The sequence below is a fragment of the Gracilinanus agilis genome, chromosome 1, assembly GCF_016433145.1.
Source record: "Gracilinanus agilis isolate LMUSP501 chromosome 1, AgileGrace, whole genome shotgun sequence".
NCBI classification, from domain to species: Eukaryota; Metazoa; Chordata; class Mammalia; order Didelphimorphia; family Didelphidae; genus Gracilinanus; species Gracilinanus agilis.
In genome coordinates this window covers 755217300-755239202 of record NC_058130.1, presented here as the reverse complement: position 1 = coordinate 755239202, position 21903 = coordinate 755217300, and the positions used below count along the sequence as shown (strand labels likewise).

Below are 21903 nucleotides of genomic sequence, written 5' to 3'. Positions count from 1 at the left end.
AAAGATAGCATCTTTCGTCACTTCCTGCATCCACCTCCTAGTTTGCACGTCCAATCATAATAAACAATTCTCATAGGACTACCTAGGGGGAAGTCAGTTGATTCTGATTTGTCACCCATTCTAGCACACATAGGTTACAGACCTCCCAAAATTGGAGGTGCTCTCACCTTTGGTGATTAAATCTAAAGATGGGCACTGTAGACTTAATCTAATTATCACAGTTCAGAACCTGGAACAGTAGATGTGGGGGTGGGTTGAGGCATGCCATTGGCTTGGGGTGCCTTCTGTGGAATATGCTCCCCTCTCACACCAGTGAACCAGACCCTCTCTGCCTAACTTTCAAGTTGTTCTCTGCATGAAAGTTGCTTCAGTCATTTTTTTTTTGGTTCTTTCACTCCAGGATCCAGTATTCATTTTGAGGTGTTATTTTAAGGTTGGTTGGAGAGGATTCTCATAGTGATTTGAGCTTTCCCAGCTTCTACTCTGCTATCTTCTGATACTCCACTTCTAAATTATTCCTATGCTCAGCTGGTCTTGTTCCCTATATATAGCTATAATATCCATCACTTTAGGCATCAAGATTATTAATGTCTTCAGACTTAACAATTATTTCAGTTGAAGAAGTGTTATGGTCTTTGAGAAAAGCAAAAACATCTTCAACTCAACTATCTCTGGCAATATTCATCTTCTACACTGCTCAGTAATAAGTATCATTAAGAGAAATAGCTTTATTTTCTTTTCAGCAAGAGTTGGTGATAGAGAGCAAAACATTTTTCTACTCTCCTTTTCATAAACTAGTCATGTGCTTAAAAAACTAAGTAACTATCCTATCATTTACAAATCAACAAATGTTCTCTCAGAACATTTAGTGACTGCTTTTCTCCAGAACATAATATAAATAGACATGTCCCAGACAAGTGAACTGTCAAGACTCGACCTCCTTACAATCATATGAAGGACTAATGAGTAGAAAAAATTATCCTTTTTCTTTCCTTTCAGTTAATTTCACCAATGGAAATTCTCTCTCTTTGTACCATGCTACCATAACTAAGACACCACTATTCACCTGAAAGCAAATCCTAATTATAAGCAAGATATTAATTAAAAATAATAGAGGGAAGCTGCAAAGAGGAAATGATCAACATTTTGAGTGTTAAATTTACACATTTAATCCTAATAAATTGACAGTCAAGTTATATCTAAAAATAATAAACATAACAGTAAAAGAAAACTCTCTTAAAATACCAGTTCAATATTATTAGTCAATGGATGAGATCTTTTTATAAAATAAAATTTTAGTCATTTTTTTGGTTTCAGATTACCTATATTTCCAACTGAATTGCTTCCCATTACCTTTCAGAGAGCTTTAGTAAGGGGGAAAAAAAGAGAGAAAATAATGTTCAGTAAAACTAACCACACATATTGATAAGGTCTGCTATTACATGTAATGTTCCATACTCATGGTCTTCTGCCTCTGCAAAGTGGAGGAGGGGAAAGGGAAGGTGTCTTCTATTATCTTCGAATCTCTTCTTAGCGCCAAACTTTGGTGTCATAATTTCAAAGAATTCATTTTCAAATGTATTTTCCTTATTCTCTATATTTATATTGTTGTAATCATTGAGTACATTATCTTCTTGGTTCAATTTCCATTCATTTATCTAAGTCTTCCCATGCTTTGCCATAGTCATCATAGTCATTATTTCCTATGGCACAATATTATTCTGATAGTCTATGCTTCAGTCTCCAGATGATGGGCATATACTATGTTTCCTATTCTTTGCTACCATAAAAAGTACTACTAACAATTCTGGGGGTCCCAAAAGTCTAAGCAAAGTTTTTAAGTATCAGTTACTTAACTAAATGCCATATCACCTGTCTAACCTGTAAGTTCCATTAGCGTTGTTGATTCCTAGGATAGTAAGCTTGCAAGGAGCAGGCAACCCTTAATAAGTGATTGTTTAATTGAATGTTCTCATTGAAACTAAAATATAAGGAATTCATGTTTTTGTTCCACATATCAAAGATTCCCACTCTGCGTGAAAAAAAAATCACTGCACTCAGTCCATTTTGATTTACCTTCATTCCTAATTGACATTTTAGATGCGTTGGCATATTACTGTCACCTATTTCATGTGGAGCTGACCACTGGTACAGTTGAAAGAACATAGTTGGGAATAAAACACTTGCATAAGCTGATCTAGAAGAATTCACAGATCGCACAGCAAGCTGAAAAAAAAAACCAGCAAACAAATTTATACAAACTAATCTCAAGAAAACTAATATTTTAATATCTTAAAACTTAGGTAGGTAAGTGACACTATAGTATACAAACACTCACTCTAATAGGTTTATCAATATGAAAACACAATCTAGGACTAATCATGGGTGTCCCACAAGGCTCTATCCTGAACTCCTTTCCTTTCTCCCACTATACTATTTCACTGGGTGAGTTCATTAACTTCCATTGATTTATTATCATATCCATGTCGAGGATAGTCAAATATACTTATCTCCTCCTAATCTCTCTTCTTATTTCTAATTTCCTATCTCCAACTACTTTCTGAACATCTCAGGCTATATTTTCAGTAAACATCTTAAATTGAACATATCCAAAGCTATTTCCTCTCCCCTCTTCCAAATTTTCCTAATATTGTGGAAGGCAATGTCATCTTACACACACACACACACACACACACACACACACACACACACACACACACGTCTTCTTATACTTTACTTCCCTCCACGTACTCTTCAATCCAGTGACTCTGGCCTTCTTGCCCTTTCTTGAATAAGATGCTTCATTGCATAATTCTAAGCATTTTCTATAGCTAGAAAGCTGGAGAGCTTCCTTCAAGTCTCAGCTAAAATCTCATATTCTATAAGAAGCCTGTCAGAATCCTTCTTAATTCTAATGCCTCCCTTCTGTTAACTATTTCCTACATATTCTGTATATTGCTTGTTTATGCATATTTGTTTGCAGTTTGTCTTCTACATTAGACTGAGCTCCTTGAGGATAGGGGCTGCTTTTTGCCTCTTTTTGAATCGCCATCATTAGCACAATGCCTGGTATATCATACATGTTTAATAAATGCTTAGGCCTGGCTCAAGTTGGCTACATTTAGGAATCATTTGGTTTGTTTTTAAAGAATATTATATTTTAAAACAGGCTTAGGAGAAAAAGTTGTAACAACGTAAGTAACTCTTTTGCATTTTTTATCTTGGTTGGCCAACAATGGATTTGTATTAAGATCCTTGAATGTCTTCTCTTGCCTTTAGATCTTATCTGTTAAATTAATTTTCACTTACACCTCTTTCAGTCGGGTCAAGCCACAGTTCCTCACTTATTCGAGCTAAAGCATGGATTGCTCTCCCAAACACTGTAGAGGTTAAAAAAAAAAAGGAAAATGGTCTTTAAATTCTTTTTCCTATCATTGATAATAAAAATTAATACAGACCTCACAAGTAAGGTGATAAATATATCTAATTAAATTCATAGATTTGTAGAACCACTCTAAAGGGAAGATGTGGACATCCAGAATTAATCTCACATATTAGATGCAGAGGATATTGTAAACTGCCAAATTCCCATCAAATGTTTTCTTAGGCCCTGTCAGAAATGATACTGACTCTCTTGCATTTCCTAAGCCCAGCAGCATTTATGTCTCCATGAATAATACATTAAAATGCAATCCTTCTTTTTAAAAATTGACTTAAGTTTTGTAGTATTGCTTATTTGATCATGGCTACCATGGACTTATATTTCATCATTCAGCTGCCTTCACCTATTTCATGGTTTCTCTGGATGTCTCAGAAACAGGCAGCAATGGAGTGAATTAGAAGATTTTGTCTCAAGCTTTATTTAGGATATGGTCCCCAAGAACCCACTGTTGTCAAATAATATCACATTTTTATAGCACTTTAAAGTTTAAGGAATACTTTCTTCAGTAAAGCCCCAGAAATAAGTCATATAGGTCATATCCTTACCATTATATAGGTAAAGGAATGAAGTGACTTACCCAAAGTCACACAAGTTTTAACTAGCAGATTCAGTATTCAAATCCTGATGAGTGGAGTCTAAGGAAATATGTTATACTAAATATTCCTATTGGGTTGCATTAGATGACCACTGAGGTGTGGTCCAACTCTAAAATTCTGTGATTCTGTGAACAGTAGTGCCCTATTTTTTTAAACCCTTCTTTCTGTCTTAGTATCAATTCTAAGACAGAAGAGCAGCAAAAGCCAGGCAAAAAGGATTAAGTAACTCCACCAGGGTCCCACAGTTAGGATATATCTAAGGCCACATTTGAATCCAGGTCTTTCTGACACCAGGTTTGGCACTCTATCCACTGTGCTACCTAGCCACCCCCATACCAGTGCTCTTTTCACACACTTTGGTGAATAGAGTGATGAATCTGAAGTCAAGATGAGTTTGAATTCATCCTAAGACACTTAGTAGCTGTGGACTTGACATGTCATTTAGTCTTTCTCAGGCTCAGATTCCTCATCTGTAAAACCAGAATAATAATACCTACCTCAACAAGTTGTTCTGAGGATTAAATGAGACAGTATATGAGACAGTCAAGATACTTCAGGAGTAGTTCTTAAAGTTGCTCTAGAACTTAGAGATTGGGTGCTCAAAAAAGAACCACTACTTCTAAGGTCTATGGTATAGTATGTAGGTGACTACTTCTAAAATACCTTACAAGTCCCCACCAATGTGCTTTCTCTTAACAATCAGTCAACAGACACAATTAGTTCTTAATAAAAGCAATGACTAAAATAGCATAATAAGAACAGTAGTTACAAAACTACTAATACCCCTACAAAATTTGAATGTGCTCTTCCACAAATACACTTAGCATCTTCTGGAAGAATGGACACAGTGGCTGTGAGGAATACATATAGGAAATAGCTGTGGCCAAGACAATTCACAAATCTAGAATTACAGGAACTTGATGTCTTTTATCTTCCAATGGAATCTTCACAAAGCTCCCCCTGGGCATAGTGTCTTTGTTGGGCAGGTTGCTCAGCTGAGTAGAATCTTCTGGCCACAGCTTAATTCTCAATTGTCAGGATTAGTTTTCTTTTTAAGATTATACCTGGTTCTCTTCTTTGCTGTCAGACATCCAATCCTAGATGCTGCTGGTGGTTTCAGGAGACCACCTCTCAGTATCTGAAGGGCATGTTTGTACTCCCTCAATTGTACCTTGAAATATGGAATTGATTCATAAACTACTGGATAGGGTGTCTCTTTCTGGGCAAGGAATTCTGCCACTAGATGCCAGAATTTAAAATCAGTTAGGATAATGGATCAGTTCTGTGATTTCATCAGTATAGACAGTGCCAAGTATGATGGCTCTTTCTGTTCATCTTGATAAACAACTCATTCATAACTTTTAGTTTGAGAGAGTTGCCTGGAAGCTCTGAGTAGTTAAGTGACTTGCCCAAGATTTATCATAAGGAGGATTCAAATCCTTCCTGATCCCAAGGCCCAGGTTTCTATCTACTCTACTATATATTTTACTATATTGTCTCTCCACAGGATTATAGGGTTATAGAATGTCAGAGCTGGAAAGAACCTTAAAGGTCATGAAAGACATTTTACAGATTCTACAGAGAGGGAAAATAGCTTTTCCAAGGAAACACGAGCCGGAAGCAAGGCCAAATTTCAAACTCAATCAGGTCATCATAGACCATTAGAACATAAAGGTTCCTTAGATATCATGTAGTCCAATCCTTTCATTTAATAAAGGGGGAAACCAACACAGAGAAAGCAACTTTCCCAGGGACACCAATAACAGCTAATAAACACAGAATTCAAACTCAGTTCCTCTGGTTCAAAAATAATTGCTTTTTAGAATTGGAAGAAACCTTAGATGTCTTGGAGGTTCATTTACACATCAGAAAAACAAGGGGACTTGCCCTCAGGATGATAAAGAGATAGTTATTTGTCCAAGGTCACTATAAATGGGGATTCTAACCTACATGCTATTTTCCATTCACACAGACAACATGATTTAGCAGCAAGAGTGTTAATGACAAAAGGAATTGGGTTTGAATCCCATATCACACATTTATTGATTGTGTAACCCTAAATAAGCCACCTCACCTTTCAAGAACTTCAATTTCCTCATCTGTCCTATTGGGATAATAATACCTGTAATACTTCAAAGGGTTGCTGGGGAGCTCAGAAGAGAAAATGCAATTTAAAAAAAGAACATCTTACTTTCTGTCTTAGTATCAATTCAAAGCAGAAGACTGACATTAGGTCACACAGCTAAGATATGTCTGAGGTCAAATCTGAATCCAGATCCTCCTGACTCCAAATCTGGTACTCTATCCATTATTCTACCTAGTTGTCCCCAAAATACACATCTTAAAGCCCTTGTCTTCTAACACCATATTCACTGAAAAGTACCTGTATGCTTCCATCCAGTGGCACTGCTCTCCTGGTTAATCCACAAAGAAGACACTCCATCTCTTTCTTGACTTGACATTCTCAGGCTTCTCCCATGCCTGAAAAGCTCTCTCTGCTCCACTTTAACTACTGAACTCCCAGGCTTCCTTTAAGTCCCAGCTAAAATCCACCTTTTATAGGAAGCCTTCCCCAAACCCTCTTAACTCTGGTGCCTTCCCTCAGTTCTTCTTTATCCTATATATAGTTTGCTTTAGATGTTTATATACACACACACACACACACACACACACACACACATATATATATATATATATATTTGTTTGCATATTTCTCTCCCATCTAATTATGAGATCCTTAAGAGCAGAGACTGTCTTTTGCCTCTTTTTGTATTCACAACACTTGGCACAGTGCTTGGCACATACTAGGCACTTAGTAAATATTGATCAACTGATGGAAATAATAGCTATTATTAGTTCTCAAGAATTCATAGCACTTGGTGATAGAATACTATTGTGCTCAAAGGAATAATGAACTGGAGAAATTTTATGTGAACTGGAATGACCTCCAGGAATTGATGCAGAGTGAAAGGAAAAGAACCAGGAGAACATTGTACACAGTGACTGATATACTATGGTGTAATCGAACATAATGGACTTTTCTACTAGCAGCAATGCAATAATCCAGAACAATGCTGAGGGACTTATGAGAAACAGCGCTATCAACATTCAGAGGAAGAACTGTGGGAGTAGAAACACAGAAGAAAAACAACTGCTTGAACACATGAATTGATGGGGATATGACTCGGGATGTAGACTCCAAATGACCACCCCAGTGCAGCTATCAATAATAATATGGAAATAGATCTTGATCAATGTTCATGTAAAACTCAGTGGAATTGCACATTGGCTATGGGGGGGGGGGGGGGAATTGGGAGAGGGGAGGGAAAGACCATGAATCATGTAATCATGGGAAAATATTATAAAAAATGTTTAAATATTTTTAAAATAAAAATAAATTTAAAAAAGAATTCACAGTACCAATAGCAAAGGAAGGATACAAACACAAGATCATAAACAAACAGGGTCATAAATAAAGAGGATCTGTGCTTCTCCTCATTTTACAAAGAGGGAAAGTGAGGCTCATTAAAAAAGGAAGCCACTTACCCAAGGTCAGAGAGGTCATAGGTAGGTAGTAGATCTAGGATTTGAATCTAGATCCTTTGATTCCCAATCTCAATTCCCACTACTCTTTAGAACTAAAAAGAAGCTTATATGGGGCAGTTAAGTGGTTTAGTGTATAGAGAGCCAGGCCTGGAGATAGGAGGTCCTAGGTTCAAATGTGGCCTCAGACACTTCCTGATTGTGTGACCCTGGACAAGTCCCTTAACGCAGTTACCTCTTATTACTAAGACAGAAAATAATAAGGGAGGAAGGAAGGAAGGAAGGAAGCAAGGAAGGAAGGAAGGAAGATCATGGGTCATGGAATTCAAACCACTCATTCTACAGATGAGGTAACTGGGGCCCAGACAGGTTAGGCCACATTCCCAAAGGTACAAAGCAAATTGGTTGCAGAGCTAGAATCTCAACCCAGGTCGTGTTATAGGGTCATTTAGAATGAGAGCTGCAGGAGCCCTCATCATTTTACAGAAGAGGAAACTGAGGCAGCACTCAGTGGGGCTGAATCCTCAGGGGCTCACTAGGGAGGTGGGATGGAGGCTGTACCTTTCACATGGTGACCATCCATCTCACACTTCATCTTCTCCAAGTTGGGTCGGGGCTCCCTATTGCAAAGACCAGAGTCCAGTTCCAAGAAGCCCTCCTCCCCTCAAAAGCCGACGACGACCACGACGATGTCAGTCTCGCGCGTGCTCAGAAGCACCCTGCTGCTTCCCGCTCTTTCCGCCCCTGAACTTCCGGCTTCCTTTTTCCATGCGCGTCACCGGTTCGCTTACTGGTGAGGATAGACCTCTACGGGCCTCCGTCGCCGCCTTGATGCTGGAACCCGTTTTTATTGGTCGAACTTGCTGTGGGCGGGTTCCTCGGGAAGCTGAGGAAGGAGGCGGTGGCGGTGGCTGTTGCTGTGGCGGAGCGGGGCCGGTGACAGGATGGTGAGAGCGGCGGCTCATGGAAAAGGCCCGAGCGAGGGGGGTAGACAGGAAGAGGGAGGAGGCTGAGGGAGGGAGCGAAGGCAGCGGCTGGGAGGAATGGAAGAGGACGGAGGGCCAGGTTCCGGCCGTGTCAGGCCCGGGGGCCCGTGCGGCGTGGCTCCAGTGAGTGCAAGATTGTCTCCCATCGAGCCTGGGGCAGGCCCCCTGCACGGCTCCCCCGTCCTCTGGTCAGCTGCCTCTCGAGTCACTGGACCAGCGCCCCTGTCCCAGGATAAAGGGTCACTCTCTGGTCCGGGAGGCCGGACGCCTGGGTCCGCTGGATCACATGACTACTCACCTACCCAGAGGCACTTCTCCCTCCCGGGGCCTTATTTGTAAAGGGAACTGGCTGGGGAAGGGGGCTTGCTCGGCGGCCTCTAGTGTTTCTTCCTGCAGTGACGGCCTCCAAGTCTCAGAGGTCTGGACTCTTCCCTCCGTGATGGCCGCTGAGCCCTTTTCCCTTCTTTGAGGCTTCAGTTTTCCTCCCCTCTTGACTGAGAAGAACAGGGGACGTTAGCGGTCATTCAGCCCAATCCTCTCGTTTCCCAGAGGAGAAAAAATGAGAAGTGGAAGAGCTGAGATTCGAACCCCAGTCCTCTTTGATTCCAAACTCAGCTGGCCCCTTCCGGGTCTAAAATTCTCTGGGGAATGAAAGGCCTTTTGGGGGAAGGACTCCAAACCCTGCTTCTCCCTCGCCCCAAAAGTCAAGTTTTGTTCCAGGCATAAATGCCCCCCACTTTTGTCCCCTTGAAGCCTCCAAGATTTCTTGGATGGCCGAATATTAAGTAGAAATCTTCTTACCCTATTCCAGTTTTCCATCTGGGCCTACAATTTTTTGAAGAAAGGTACAATGATAGAGTAGAAGGAATTCTGGATTTGTAGAAGACCTGGGATCTTATGGTAACTGCTACTGAGTAACGTTAGGCTAGTTCCCTTCCCTAGCTATCAGTTTGCTCTCCTGAGAAAGGGATTTGGGACAGATCAAGGGTCCTTAAAATTCCTTGTAAATTCCTTTGTCTGGCGAAACTTGTGGACCCTTTCTAAGAATAATATTTTTTTTTATTTAATGAAAAAGTTAAAACATATAGGATAACAAAGGAAACAAATTATATCGAAATGCTGTTTGCAATTTAAAAAAACAAACGGGGTGGGGCAACTAGAAGGGGAGCACCGGTCTGGAGGTTGGATTCAAATGTAGCCTCCGACACTTCCTAAAGCTGTGACCCTGAGCAAGTCATTTAACCAGGATTATTCTTCTGCCTACGAATAGATAAGTAGACAGAAGGGTTTTTTAAGAAAGATCCTAGAGTAGATGACTTGCAAGGTTAATTCTATTTTTAAATCCTGTGATTATTAGGGGGTAAACCACTTTTACATCAATATATGCTGCTTCTATTAGAATTGCAAAAGTTTTAAGCAGGTAAATTTAAACTCTGAATTTCATTTGCATTCGCTTCTAACTCCAATTTAGCATTTCCTTCAAATGTTTAAAAACGTTATTCTGAGAAGGGGTTCATAGTCTTTACTAGTTTACCCAAAGGTGGATCCATGGGCCAAAAAAGTTAAGACTTGTCTTAAATTGATATTGATAATATTTGACAACTATATACCACTTTAAGATTTTCAAAGAGTTTCATGTATTCGTTTGATCGGAAGTTATAAGTCCTTGGAAGTTTTTTAGGGTCTTTTAGAGCAACCTGAATATCTTTTTTTATTTGTATCAGTATGAAGTTAAATTGTATCCCACACACAGGTATATAACTTGCATTTTAAATTTGCTGAGTTGTACACAATCTGCCATGCTTTCTTTTTTCTGTCTTATTTTGTTTTGGGTAGTTTGAGTGTGGAATTGGATGACAAAGTTTTAAGCTCAGATATAATAAGTGGATCTTTTTTCTGGTTTTGGTTATCTCCAAATTGAATTTCTTCTAAATTGCTTCCCCTAGCCTTTTAGCCTTAAAATCATAGGTCCTTTTTGGGCCTTCATTTTCTCTCTGATGCAAAAATAAAAATAACATTGCACAAGAATCTGCCACTTACGGGAAATCTAAATCTCGTGTATATATGTAACTTTGGAACTCCTGTTAACTTATTCAACCAACACTTTTATGTTTTAAAGCTCTTCGTTTCCTGTGGAAGATGGGAAAATTCAATAACTTCATACATACTTGGTATAGAATATTAGCATTTCTGTGGGGCAATTTATGGGGGGAAGTTTCAACTTATCTGACAAATTTACTTCTTTTGTTGTATGATCTTCCTCATCCACCTCCTCTATCAAGAAAGGAGGAAATTATCTTATTTATGTCTTTTTTATCTCTAAAAACCCATAGAGTAATTTGAACAAACTAAATGCTTAATGATGTTTTGGAGTTCTATTAGATGCAATGGCAAATCTGACCTTAGGCACTTCCCTGGCTCTGTAACCCTGGTCAAATCACTTAGTGCCAATTGCCTAACCCTTACCTCCCTTTTGCCTTAGAACCAATACTAAGTATCAATTCTAAGAGAAGGTAAGTGTTTAAAAAAGAGATTCAAAAGGTATTTAGCTGTTCTGGTCTTAAAGGAATAAAGATTGGACCTATAATTTCCTATGGTTCATGGAATTTGTGGTTTATGGGTCTATGGTTTAGGGAATTCTTAGATAAGAAAACTCCTTTTACCAGTCTAGGTCAGCTGCTGCTTTACAACATATAATAAAAGAATCTTTCCTGGAGCAGCAGTTCTCAAAGAGGGATTTGAGGACCCCTCAGAGTCCCCAGGGTCAAAACTATTTTTCATGATAATACCAAGACCTTATTTTCTTATTAAAAGAATCCTCCCTGTTTAACTACATATCTGTGGGGCAAGATTTTCTTTATACTAAAATGAAAACAACATACTGTAACAATGCAGAGCAGATATAATTTCTGTCATCTATTAAGTCAGACAATAAAGTGATTTACAAAAATTTTTAAAACAATGCCACTCTTCTAGCTAGATTTTTTCTTTTTTCATAAAAAAATGCTATTTATGTTCATATGTAATGGCTTTTAGTATTAGTATTTAGTGAATCAACATTTTAAATTTTTATCTTTTAATTTCTAATATAAATATCATTAGATACTACTCATGTGAACAAAAGCTCTTTGGGGTCCTTAATAATTTTTATGAATTTAAAGAGATCCTGACACAAAAAACTTTGAGAATTGCTGACCTAGAGCATTTAGTTTATGTGATAACCAGTATGTGGCAAAGTACTGAACCTAAACTCAGATCCTCCTGGTTTTAGGGCCAGTGACTATTCCAATATATATTATCTTTTACCATGATAAGCATAATAACTAGGAGAGTTCTGACCCCAGTATGATTTGGCACCTATTGGATATACTATTAGTTACATAATTAGTACATTTTAGAGGCATCATTGATTACTTAGCTCAATATGAATCTAGAAACACAAGCTCCAGTTATGTGACTATTGATTGGAATGTCTCCAAATTTGCTACCTCAGATTCTATATTGAACTGAAAGCCAAAGGAAATAAATCTGGAACACAAATCTAGGGGATCATTGAGGAAAAAGAGGCCAGAATATTGGTAAGAATTTGTAGCATAGTCTTAAAAAGGAAAAATAATCCCCAAACGAGATTAATAAGATTAAAATGGTTTCTTTTGGTATCATTTTGAGCACTGGGTGAGCAAAGCTGATTTTTTTTTTAACATTTTTCTTCATAACACTCAGAATTCATTAACAGTTTGCATATTTATTTCGCTAAAGGTTTTTAAATTTTATTTTCTTTTGCTTTCTTTTGTTTAACATTGGTCACGTTTCACCCTTTTTTCCATCCCCCTGTCTGCAATCAACTTCTTCATTCCAATAAGGCTGGGCACAGAGTAAGTTTCTTCTTGTAGCTCCTACTAACATTGGTGGTGGGTGACTGACTCAAAGCTATTAGAACATCTTAATGAGGTACCCATTTCTGAACTTTTATTGTTGATATGTTGTTCTTGGGTTTCTCACCCTCTATCTGTCAGGGAGAGGTAACTTGACTAAATTCTGACACCTTAACTAACTGGGTTGTAGACTGTCATTAGCTTTAACTTCTGTTTTAAACTTTAAATTTTAACTTCTATTTTACAATACACTAGACTCTTGCTATAATGTGACTTGCTGAAGTCTGAATTGAGAACTAAGGTGAAACTCATTTTATGGGCACTTTGTACTCAAAATAGAAGAAGTACACAGTATAACATTGTTTCACCTGCTATGTAGTATCCCAATAGCATTGATTTAGAGGATACTGTTATAACAAGATTCTAGTGTACTTCCCCACTACTTTGGGTTCATCCTTTTGTGTAATGATGGCACATGTTTCCATATTTTTAATCCTTTATTCTGGTCCAAGTATGCATAACCTTGAGGGTAATCCATTGCATTTTATAGCAGACACTAGCCCATTGAGATCATTAATAAGGAAATTATCATGAAGACAGCATTATTTTCAAATTGTTTAAGGTAAATAGTCCATTCTTACCTAAATATATTTTTGGACTATTACTGGAGCATAACCTTTTGTGATATTTTTTTTAAGAGTCTAGATGTCTTTTTACTACATCTATCTTTTTTTTTTTTTTTTTTTTTTTTTTGCCATTTTAAAAATGCCAATGATCTACATTAACTCTCTATTTCAACCCCGACCTGAAGGGGCCTACTATCCTCTAAGATGAAGATGGTGTAGTCACCAGATACCTCTGTCTTCATGTTAGAGAGGGCAGAAGTGTGCAGGTGATTGTTAGCTACTTATGAACCAATTAAGGCAGTTGAGTTATTACAACAACCAAAAGAATGTTACTTCTCTTTTTCAAAAAGAAGCTTACTTAACAAAAAAATAATGGCATGGAAATTTTGTCAACCCCTGTCACTCCCATGTTCTGGTAACAGTTCATTTTGCTTTGCAGCCATTTTGATTTTTGTTGCATAATGAAATCCAGCTGCTTTCAGTGATCATTTTAATTTGCATGAATAACTAATTTACAAAGTTTGTAGTGACAAAAATGTTTGCACACGCATCACTACTGGTAATTTATACTATGTTGAAAAGTTTAATGTTTCTTCTTCTAACAGCTTTAAAAAATTAATTCAAAAGTTATCCTTTCCAGAAATACATACAGAAAAGGGTAGGTATATATATATATATAGATATAGATAGATAGATAGATAGATAGATAGATAGATAGATAGATAGATAGATCAACATCTATGCACAAACATATATACCTACATACATGCATAGATGTAATTTTTTTTAAGTTAGGTTGTGTGAGGGTGGGACAATTGATTTCTTTGAGCCTGTCTGAATAAATTAATTTCATGATCCTTATGGAAAACACATAATTTTAACCTTTCTCAAAGACATTTTTGACAATATTTCATGAAGGGGTAAAAGAAAATAGTGCTTTGTGTATGGAACCTTTGGAAAGCCAAAATAAAATTGCATGACTATTACTATATGGTGATTATTGTCTTGCTTTTTAATATTATAACAGCAAAACTTTTCTTGTTATCCTAACTGAAGCTATGTTGTAATTATAATCAGCTTCTCCTGTAAATTAATAGCTCAACAAAAAGAAAGTGGTTAACTGTTAAAGGCTAGTGTGCTTGAAAGATTGTGGGAAATGCATTGGGGGATTACAACTGAGATAAATAGGCAGATAAAACAGATGAGAAGAAAAATGAAAAATATAGGGAAATACGACATAAAGGCATCAGTTTAGGGTCAGCCAGATAACACAGTGGATAGAGCACCAGGCTTGGAGACAGGAGGACCTGGATTCAAATCTGGCTCAGACAGTTCCTAGATCTGAGACTCTGGGCAAAATGCTTAACCATGATTCCCTAGCCCTTGGCACTTTTCTGTCTTAGAATTGATACTTTACCAAGGTATGGTTTAAAAAAAATTAAAATTAAAAGCATCTCTTTACCACTTAGGTTCTTTCATAGTCCTGGTATTAACAGGTATTTTTATACCCTGAAGCATTGTCAATAGAATAAGATAATGAATAATCTTTTTTTGTCACCTTTTTCAATGAGTTAAATCAATTAGAGAAGCTTCTAGCATTTTATTAATCTACTCTCACTTGTGCTATCTTTATGTCCTTTTGTAAATGAGGCTGTATTATGTGAGTGATACATTTTCATGAATTATTTCCCATTTTTCTTCTGTGGCTACCCAAATATGAACATTATGTCCTACCAGCTTCCTTATAAATTCAGGCTTTAAAAAGTACCTAATTCCACAGTAACTGAGACTGAATTTTCACCTGCAGATTAATATAGAGCTTTTTTAAATGGAGCAGTTCAAAACTACTCATTTGTTCACTCTGTATATGGAATGTTCACATACATTGAATGTACACATCTATGGGGTCCAAAGCAAAACCAGCTTATTTTTTGAGCCGAGTAGGAGCAATGAATTTCTCTTAATGATCACTTTGTATTGAGTAAGAATGATTTCTTTTGTCTGTTGAATTCTTCAATCTTTTTTGTTGCATTTCATTTGTAGGAGAATTAAGGGGAAAGAATATAAGTTTATACATTGCTATCTGTTAACTTTTGTTTTGCCTCATATAACATTTAATATGTGTTATTATTTCACACCCTGACACCTAATAAGTTGGTGTTAGTATTAGGAGACCTGCATATCCCCCACCGATGCAACAGTCTGCCAGCTAAATTCAAAAAACTGCTGGTGCCTGGAAAAATTCAGCATATCCTCTGCACTGGAAATCTTTGCACCAAAGAAAGCTATGACTATCTCAAGACTCTAGCTGGGGATGTCCACATTGTTAGAGGAGACTTTGATGAGGTGATGTATTTTTATTATTTCTTTTTATTTAGTTTTTTGGACATAATGTTGGCTAAACTATTTTTAATCATCGCTAAACAAAATAGTTTTGCTTTTATTTTTTTGAATTTGCTGTTATTTCAAATGTATCTAAATCAGATGGTTCAGCCAGAGAGCCAGCCATGCTCTAGTAATGCCAGAAGAAAGGGCAGGAGTTCTAGCCATAGCCCTTTTTTGGAGCAGCTGTGTGGCCTTTGGCAAATGAGACACTTGTTTTAGAAAATCTAGATGGTTTCTACTGGCACTTAAGTTTTATGATTCTGATTTGAATATTTCAGATTTCTTAGAATTACTGATAATCCATGCATATATTTTTCCTATATACAACTAAATTGGTGGCATGAGTAACATAATGTATTTGTATCAGGGAAAAGTGCTAGGCTTGACTAATGAAGATATCAGTGAACAGCAGTGATGCTTGCCTTTTAACCTGTTAAAGGAAAGGTGGCAGACTGTAGAAGTGAAAATGAGATCTCTAAGTCATCACTCCCATCTCTGTGCCATATGCAAATTGGATGGGTATGCAAGCCATATCTTTGTTTAAGTTATTGATAAAGAAAAATGTTAAACAGAATTGGACCAGGAGGCATTCCACGGAAGACCTACCTAGTCAGGTATTGAACCTTTTTTTAAAAATTTAAATAAAAACCCTTACCTTCCTTCTTAGAATCAATGCTATGAATCTGTTCCAAGGCAGAAGAGCAGTAAGGGCTAAGCAGTAGAGGTGTCCAGAGTCTCACAGCTAGAAGTGTCTGAGGTCAGATTTGAACCCAGGACCTCCTATCTTCTAGACTGTAGCCACTTAGCTGCTCCAGGTATTGAACCCCTTAATAACTACTCTTTGAATATGGTTATTCAACCAGTTTCAAATAATTCTTATTATACTATCATCTAGTCTGCATTTCTTCATGTTTTCTGCATGATTCTTTATAATCATTGTAGCCTCATCTAGGTATTCACTAATAACTTTGATAATACATGCCACTCTTTTTCCCCAAGAATTAAAGTGAATCACATTGGCCTATAGTTCTCTCTATCCATTTTCTACCCCTTTTTTTAAAAAATTGGGACTTTTATCCTTTGTACCTTTGGAATATTTTTAATCCTCCTATATACTATAGTCCTTCAAATATTTGTGATTGTCATTCAGCAACTCCATCTGCCAGTTCTTTTAGTATGTTGTGGTCTAGGCCTGCCTGGGGGCTGGTCCCTATATAGCTGTGATGGAGAACCTATGGCATGTGTGCCAAAGAAGGCCTGCACTGCCATTCTCTCCCCCCCCCCCCAAGTTCATTACTAGAAAGGCAGGGGGACTCCGGAGGAGCACTCGAGCCATTCCCCTTCCCCTCTCCATGCACCTGAGGACATTCTTCACTTCAGCCACACATCTGACCAGCAGCCCAATGGGAGCACTTCCTCCCTCCCCTGTGTGGGGTAAGGGGGGCAAGGGGGTTGCAGCACATGGTCTCTAAAAGGTTCTCCATCACTGCTATATAGTTTAGGTCTGTAATCAGAACAAAATGAGACCCTTGAAATCAATCTAACTATTAACAAAAGAAGGTTTACTTGGCCCTAACAGACAAAAAAAAAAAGAAAAAGATAATCAGAGCAGAGAAAAGATTATTATCTAGGATATATTTTTGATTCAGTTGAGTACATCCAGGCTGTAGATCTCTGGTCACAAACTAGAGTAAGTAACTCATCCCTTCTCCCTTAGCTATTTTATATCCAGACAGCCAGGAAGCTATATCAATGGCCCCAGTTTTAGTCCCCTGAGCCAATTAAATATTAAAGCAATTTCAGTGCTTTTAAGAAAAAACTGACCTCATTTACATGAGGGAAGGGAAGAGGGTATTATGATACTGTTCCCATCACACTGATGAATATGTAATTCATATGACTGAAATGCATCACCAGAGGTTACTTGAGTGCTCTTTATTATTTCCATACTTATATTGACTATCAATTCCTTATTAGCTATTTTTGTTGTATTTTTTTTTCCCCAATCCAAAAATCTTCCCTGGCAGAAAAAAAACAGAAGCAAAATGTTCTTATAATCATCCCATTTACTTCAAACAGTGGTCTTATCATTTTGGGGATATTTTTCTTTTCGACCTGCCTTCCCATCTGGCTTTTTTTCTTTTTTTTTTAAATTTTTACCTTCCATCTTAGATGAGTCAATACTGAGTATCAGTTCCAAGGCAGAAGAGCAGTAAGGGCTAGGCAAGTGGAGTTAAGTGACTTGCCCGGGGTCACACAGCTGGGAAATGTCCAAAGTCAAATTTGAACCCAGGTTTCCCTCTCTAGGCTTGACTATCCACTGAGTCACCTAGCTGCCTCCACTCCCAGCCCCCATGTGGCTTTTTAAAATCCTGTTTCTATCCTGGATTTTTGCCAACCTTACCTCATTTTAAGTTTTAGCATCTCATATTCTCAGAGGACCAGGCTATACTTTTTAAAATCAGCTTGTTAGCTTCTCTTGCTTCCGTATTCTGTTAAATTTTTTTTTAATTTAGATTAGTTAGTGAGCTCTCTATGCAATCATATCAGTCTCTTAAGAAAACTCATTTTTATTCTTCATCAGAATTTTTCCCTTCATGCCTTCAAAATTTCATTCTGGACAATTTCATAACCCTCATGAGTGTTGCTCTCCCTTATAGAAAGATAGTCCCTGAAATATTATATAAACCTTTTTGAAATCTAGCACATGTCAAACTATGCTGAGCTTCCCTCTTCTGTAAGACAAACTCCAGGAGTTTCTACCTTGAGGCTTTCAATCATTTCCATCCTAGCAACCAATTCCTCCCTGTTAATGAGAATCAGATCTAGAACAGAATTCTTTCTTCCTGGTTCCTTTACCTTTTGAAGAATTGAACTTTCATTAAGGTAAATCAGGCAAACAGCTCCAGCAGATGTCTGAATATTTGAAGTTCCCCATAACTACTGTATCTGGCCTCTCTGCCAGACCTGTGATGTTTCCTGGACTCAGTCCATTGATCTGCCTCAATTTTCTCACTTGAGCATAAGTTCCTGACATACATGCTACACCATCCACAAGACCTCCCTTTTTTACCTCCCTTGTTTCTTTTGAGTTAGGGTGCCTATTTAGAGGCAAAGCTTGATGAGTCTTATCCCAGCAAGTTTCTGATACCTATAAGATCACATTTGCCTTGAAATGAGTTTAATAGAGAAAAAGACAATATGACATTCAAATTTACTTTTCGTCAACACTTCCTAGATTTTTTCTTGGGGACAACCAGTATTATAAACTAATTTCCATTAATAAGCATTTAAATTTTTTAAAACTAAAAATGTTTAAATGTTTAAAAAATGTACTTAGTGTCTATTTTATAAAAGGCAGTATATGGAAAATAAATATATAAACATAAGACACAGTACTGTTAATTTATTGAAAAATGTCTGATTAGAAGTGGCCATAGCTCCAAGCCTGGAGTCAGGAGGCCCTGGATTCAAATCTGACCTCAAATACTTCCTAACTGTGAGACCCTGGGAAGTCACTTAACTCAAATTGCCTAGCCTGGTGATGGCAAACCTATGACATGCATGTCAGCACTGACACATGTGGCTATTTTCAATGACATGCGGCCGCATACAGAGAAGTATGGGGCCGCATGCCAAGGATGAAATATTTGCTGTAGTATAGACACTCTGTGCACTATAGATGACAATTCTCCCTATATTAATTTACCTATTTTGGTTTATTAAATAGAGATATATAGTACAATTATACATTTTTGTTATTTAAACTATAAATATTGTGAGATTATGGTTTTTTTTTTCTCGAAGTGACACACCACTCGAGTTATACTGTTTTTTGGCGAATTTTGACACAACAGGCTCAAAAGGTTGCCCATCACTGGCCTAGCCCTTACTGTTCTTCTGCTTTAAAATTGATACTAAGAAGGTATGGGTTTTAAAAAAAAAAGAAGAAAGGCTGTTTTAGAGAAAGTTTTTTAAATGTCATTACTTCTAAAATGCATGTGTATTCTGTATGTCTGTTTCCTCTTTTAGAATCTGAATTATCCAGAACAGAAGGTTGTGACTGTTGGGCAGTTCAAAATTGGTTTGATCCACGGACATCAAGTTATTCCATGGGGCGATATGGCTAGCTTAGCATTGCTGCAAAGACAGTTTGATGTAGACATTCTCATTTCAGGACACACACACAAATTTGAGGCCTTTGAACATGAAAATAAGTTCTACATTAATCCAGGATCTGCCACTGGAGCCTATAATGCTCTGGAAACGTGAGTAGTAATAATGTTACTTTTGATTCTTACTATTTTATTAGCATTAAGCTGAAACTCACAATAGAAGAAAAAAATGTTAACTACTAATCCTTTGCTTAGAAACTTACTTTTCCTTTTTATAAACTAAATTTTTAATGATAAATTCTTGTTTTTTTTTTTGCTTTATATCATTAGAATTTCACCCAGGATCAATCTTTCCGGTACCCTTTCCTGTCCCAGTAAATTATCTCATGTAACAAAAAATGTATTTAATGAGGAGAAAAATGTACCAATAAAACTGATCAATATGTAGGGGGAAAAAATCTAAAAATCATGCAATGTACTGTACTCAGATCTCCCCTCTCTGCAAAGGAATAAGGTGGAAGTGTTGTCTTATATCCCTTCTTTAGAGCCATACTTGTTTTTTGTAGTTTTATAACATTCACTTTTGATTTTGTGATTCTTGATCTCCATTTATATTGTTGTAGTCGTTGTGTATCTTGTTTACTTGAATTTCCTTACCTCAGTCTGCATCAGAGGTTTATAATTCTGACTTCTTGTATTCATTAGCTCTTTAATAGTCTGTTACATTCATATGCCACCATTTGTTTAGCTATTCCCCAATTGATGGACATCTACTTTGCCTCCAATTCTTTGCTATCATAAAAAGTGCTCTCTTAAATATTTTGGTATATATGGAGGTTTTCTTCTTATAAATGACCTCCTTGGAGTATATGCTTAGTAGTGGAATCACTGGGTCAAAAGGTATGGACATTTGAATCATTTTATATGTAGAATTCCAATTGCTATATTGATTCTGAGCTCCACCAACAATATATTAATGTGTCTGTCTTCCTACAGCCTCTCCAACATCTTTGCAAATTTTGGGGGAGGGGGATGAGACAAAACTTCAGCATTCTTTTGATTTTCATTTCTCTAATTATTAGTGACATGGAGCATTCTTTCATTTGTTGGTTAATAGTTTACAATTTTTCTGAGAACTGTTTGTACCTATCCTTTAACTATATATATCTGCTCTAGCTGATTACCTTTTTAACTTGAGGATTTGCAACCAGATATAGCACTGAGTATTATTTCTAAATTGTTAACTTGACAATATAAGTTTAGAGTAATAGTGTCACTTAAATACAAAGCATTAACAATTTTTTTTTCCTTTCCAGAAACATCATTCCTTCATTTGTACTGATGGATATCCAAGCTTCTACAGTGGTCACTTATGTGTATCAGCTAATTGGAGATGATGTGAAAGTAGAAAGAATTGAATATAAAAAATCCTAAAACCAGGCCTATCTTGGTGATCTTTTTTGTTCCATTCCTTTGCTCAAATCAAGTAATTAAGCATTCAGAAGCCACAAAATTGTGACATTTTTAAAGTATTATGCATTAAAAATGAAAATCTTACTTGGTGATACATAATTTGCAGCAAGCTTATTGTAAACTATATGAATGTATTTAGTTTATAGGACATGATTTCCAAGGAATTAACTTGTACCACATGGTAAATGGACATATGTTAAGAAAAAAAAAAAAGTTTAGCTCTGTAAATATTTTCAATGTTAACATTCAAGCTTTTGTTACCAACATAGTGCACGAATAGAAGAGTTGCAGACTGCCTCGTTGTATACACTATCTTCTTCTTTATACTGTAATAAACACTTACCTTTCACTTACCCTCCTTGATAATCTGTGTTTTAATATTCAAACTTGGAAAAATGAGGGATCAAATGAAAACATGGGTAGGAACCATAGGATAAAGTAATCTCTACAGTCTCTGAGAACGAAGCCCGTTTGACAAGATTTGGGGGCATCTCTGGATTTATCCTCCATGTGTAAATATGATCTCCCTTTCCTCAAACAAGATGTTTCTGAAAAGTTATGTACCAATCAAGTTTGTCAGGTAAGTCTGAAGTTATCTTCATTTTAAAATGTTGATCCTCGACAGCTTAGCTTTTTCAAGTAATTAATGATTTGTAGAAAGCACTGCAGCATCCTTGAGAAGTTCTTACTTAAGGACATCTAAGGCATTTTTAGTGAAATCATTGCCTTCTGTTTAATGGGTTTGTATATAAGGACTTTTCTTGAGGTACCGAATATGAAGTACCATACATTTCCATGTTAAAGGTGCACATTAAGTGGCCGTGTAACTATCTCCATTGTTGATCCATTCATCTTACTTAGG

General features: G+C 37.0%; 2 protein-coding genes across 3 annotated transcripts in view; one reads left to right on the top strand and one right to left on the bottom strand.

Moving 5' to 3' along the window:
• RAD9B (RAD9 checkpoint clamp component B) overlaps positions 1-8176 on the bottom strand; it is a 46088-nt gene extending 37912 nt beyond the window's left edge. The window contains exons 1-3 of the mRNA XM_044658783.1: positions 8143-8176; positions 3310-3380; positions 2077-2226 (exon numbers count right to left, since the gene is read on the bottom strand). Coding sequence (XP_044514718.1) covers positions 2077-2226; positions 3310-3380; positions 8143-8176 — 255 coding nt within the window. The remainder of the gene's footprint in view (positions 1-2076; positions 2227-3309; positions 3381-8142) is intronic.
• Positions 8177-8385: 209 nt separating this feature from the next.
• On the top strand, positions 8386-21394 carry VPS29 (VPS29 retromer complex component). 2 transcript variants are annotated; one of them, XM_044658781.1, is made up of 5 exons: positions 8386-8528; positions 12431-12442; positions 15223-15414; positions 19486-19721; positions 20885-21394. In XM_044658781.1, the coding sequence occupies exons 1-5, from the start codon at positions 8526-8528 to the stop codon at positions 21000-21002; spliced, it is 561 nt and encodes a 186-aa protein (XP_044514716.1). In that variant the 5' UTR covers positions 8386-8525; the 3' UTR covers positions 21003-21394. The 2 variants fall into 2 exon arrangements, with proteins under 2 accessions (XP_044514716.1, XP_044514717.1); XM_044658782.1 differs by lacking the exon at positions 12431-12442 and having other exon boundaries at positions 8387-8528.
• The last annotated feature ends 509 nt before the right edge of the window (positions 21395-21903 follow it).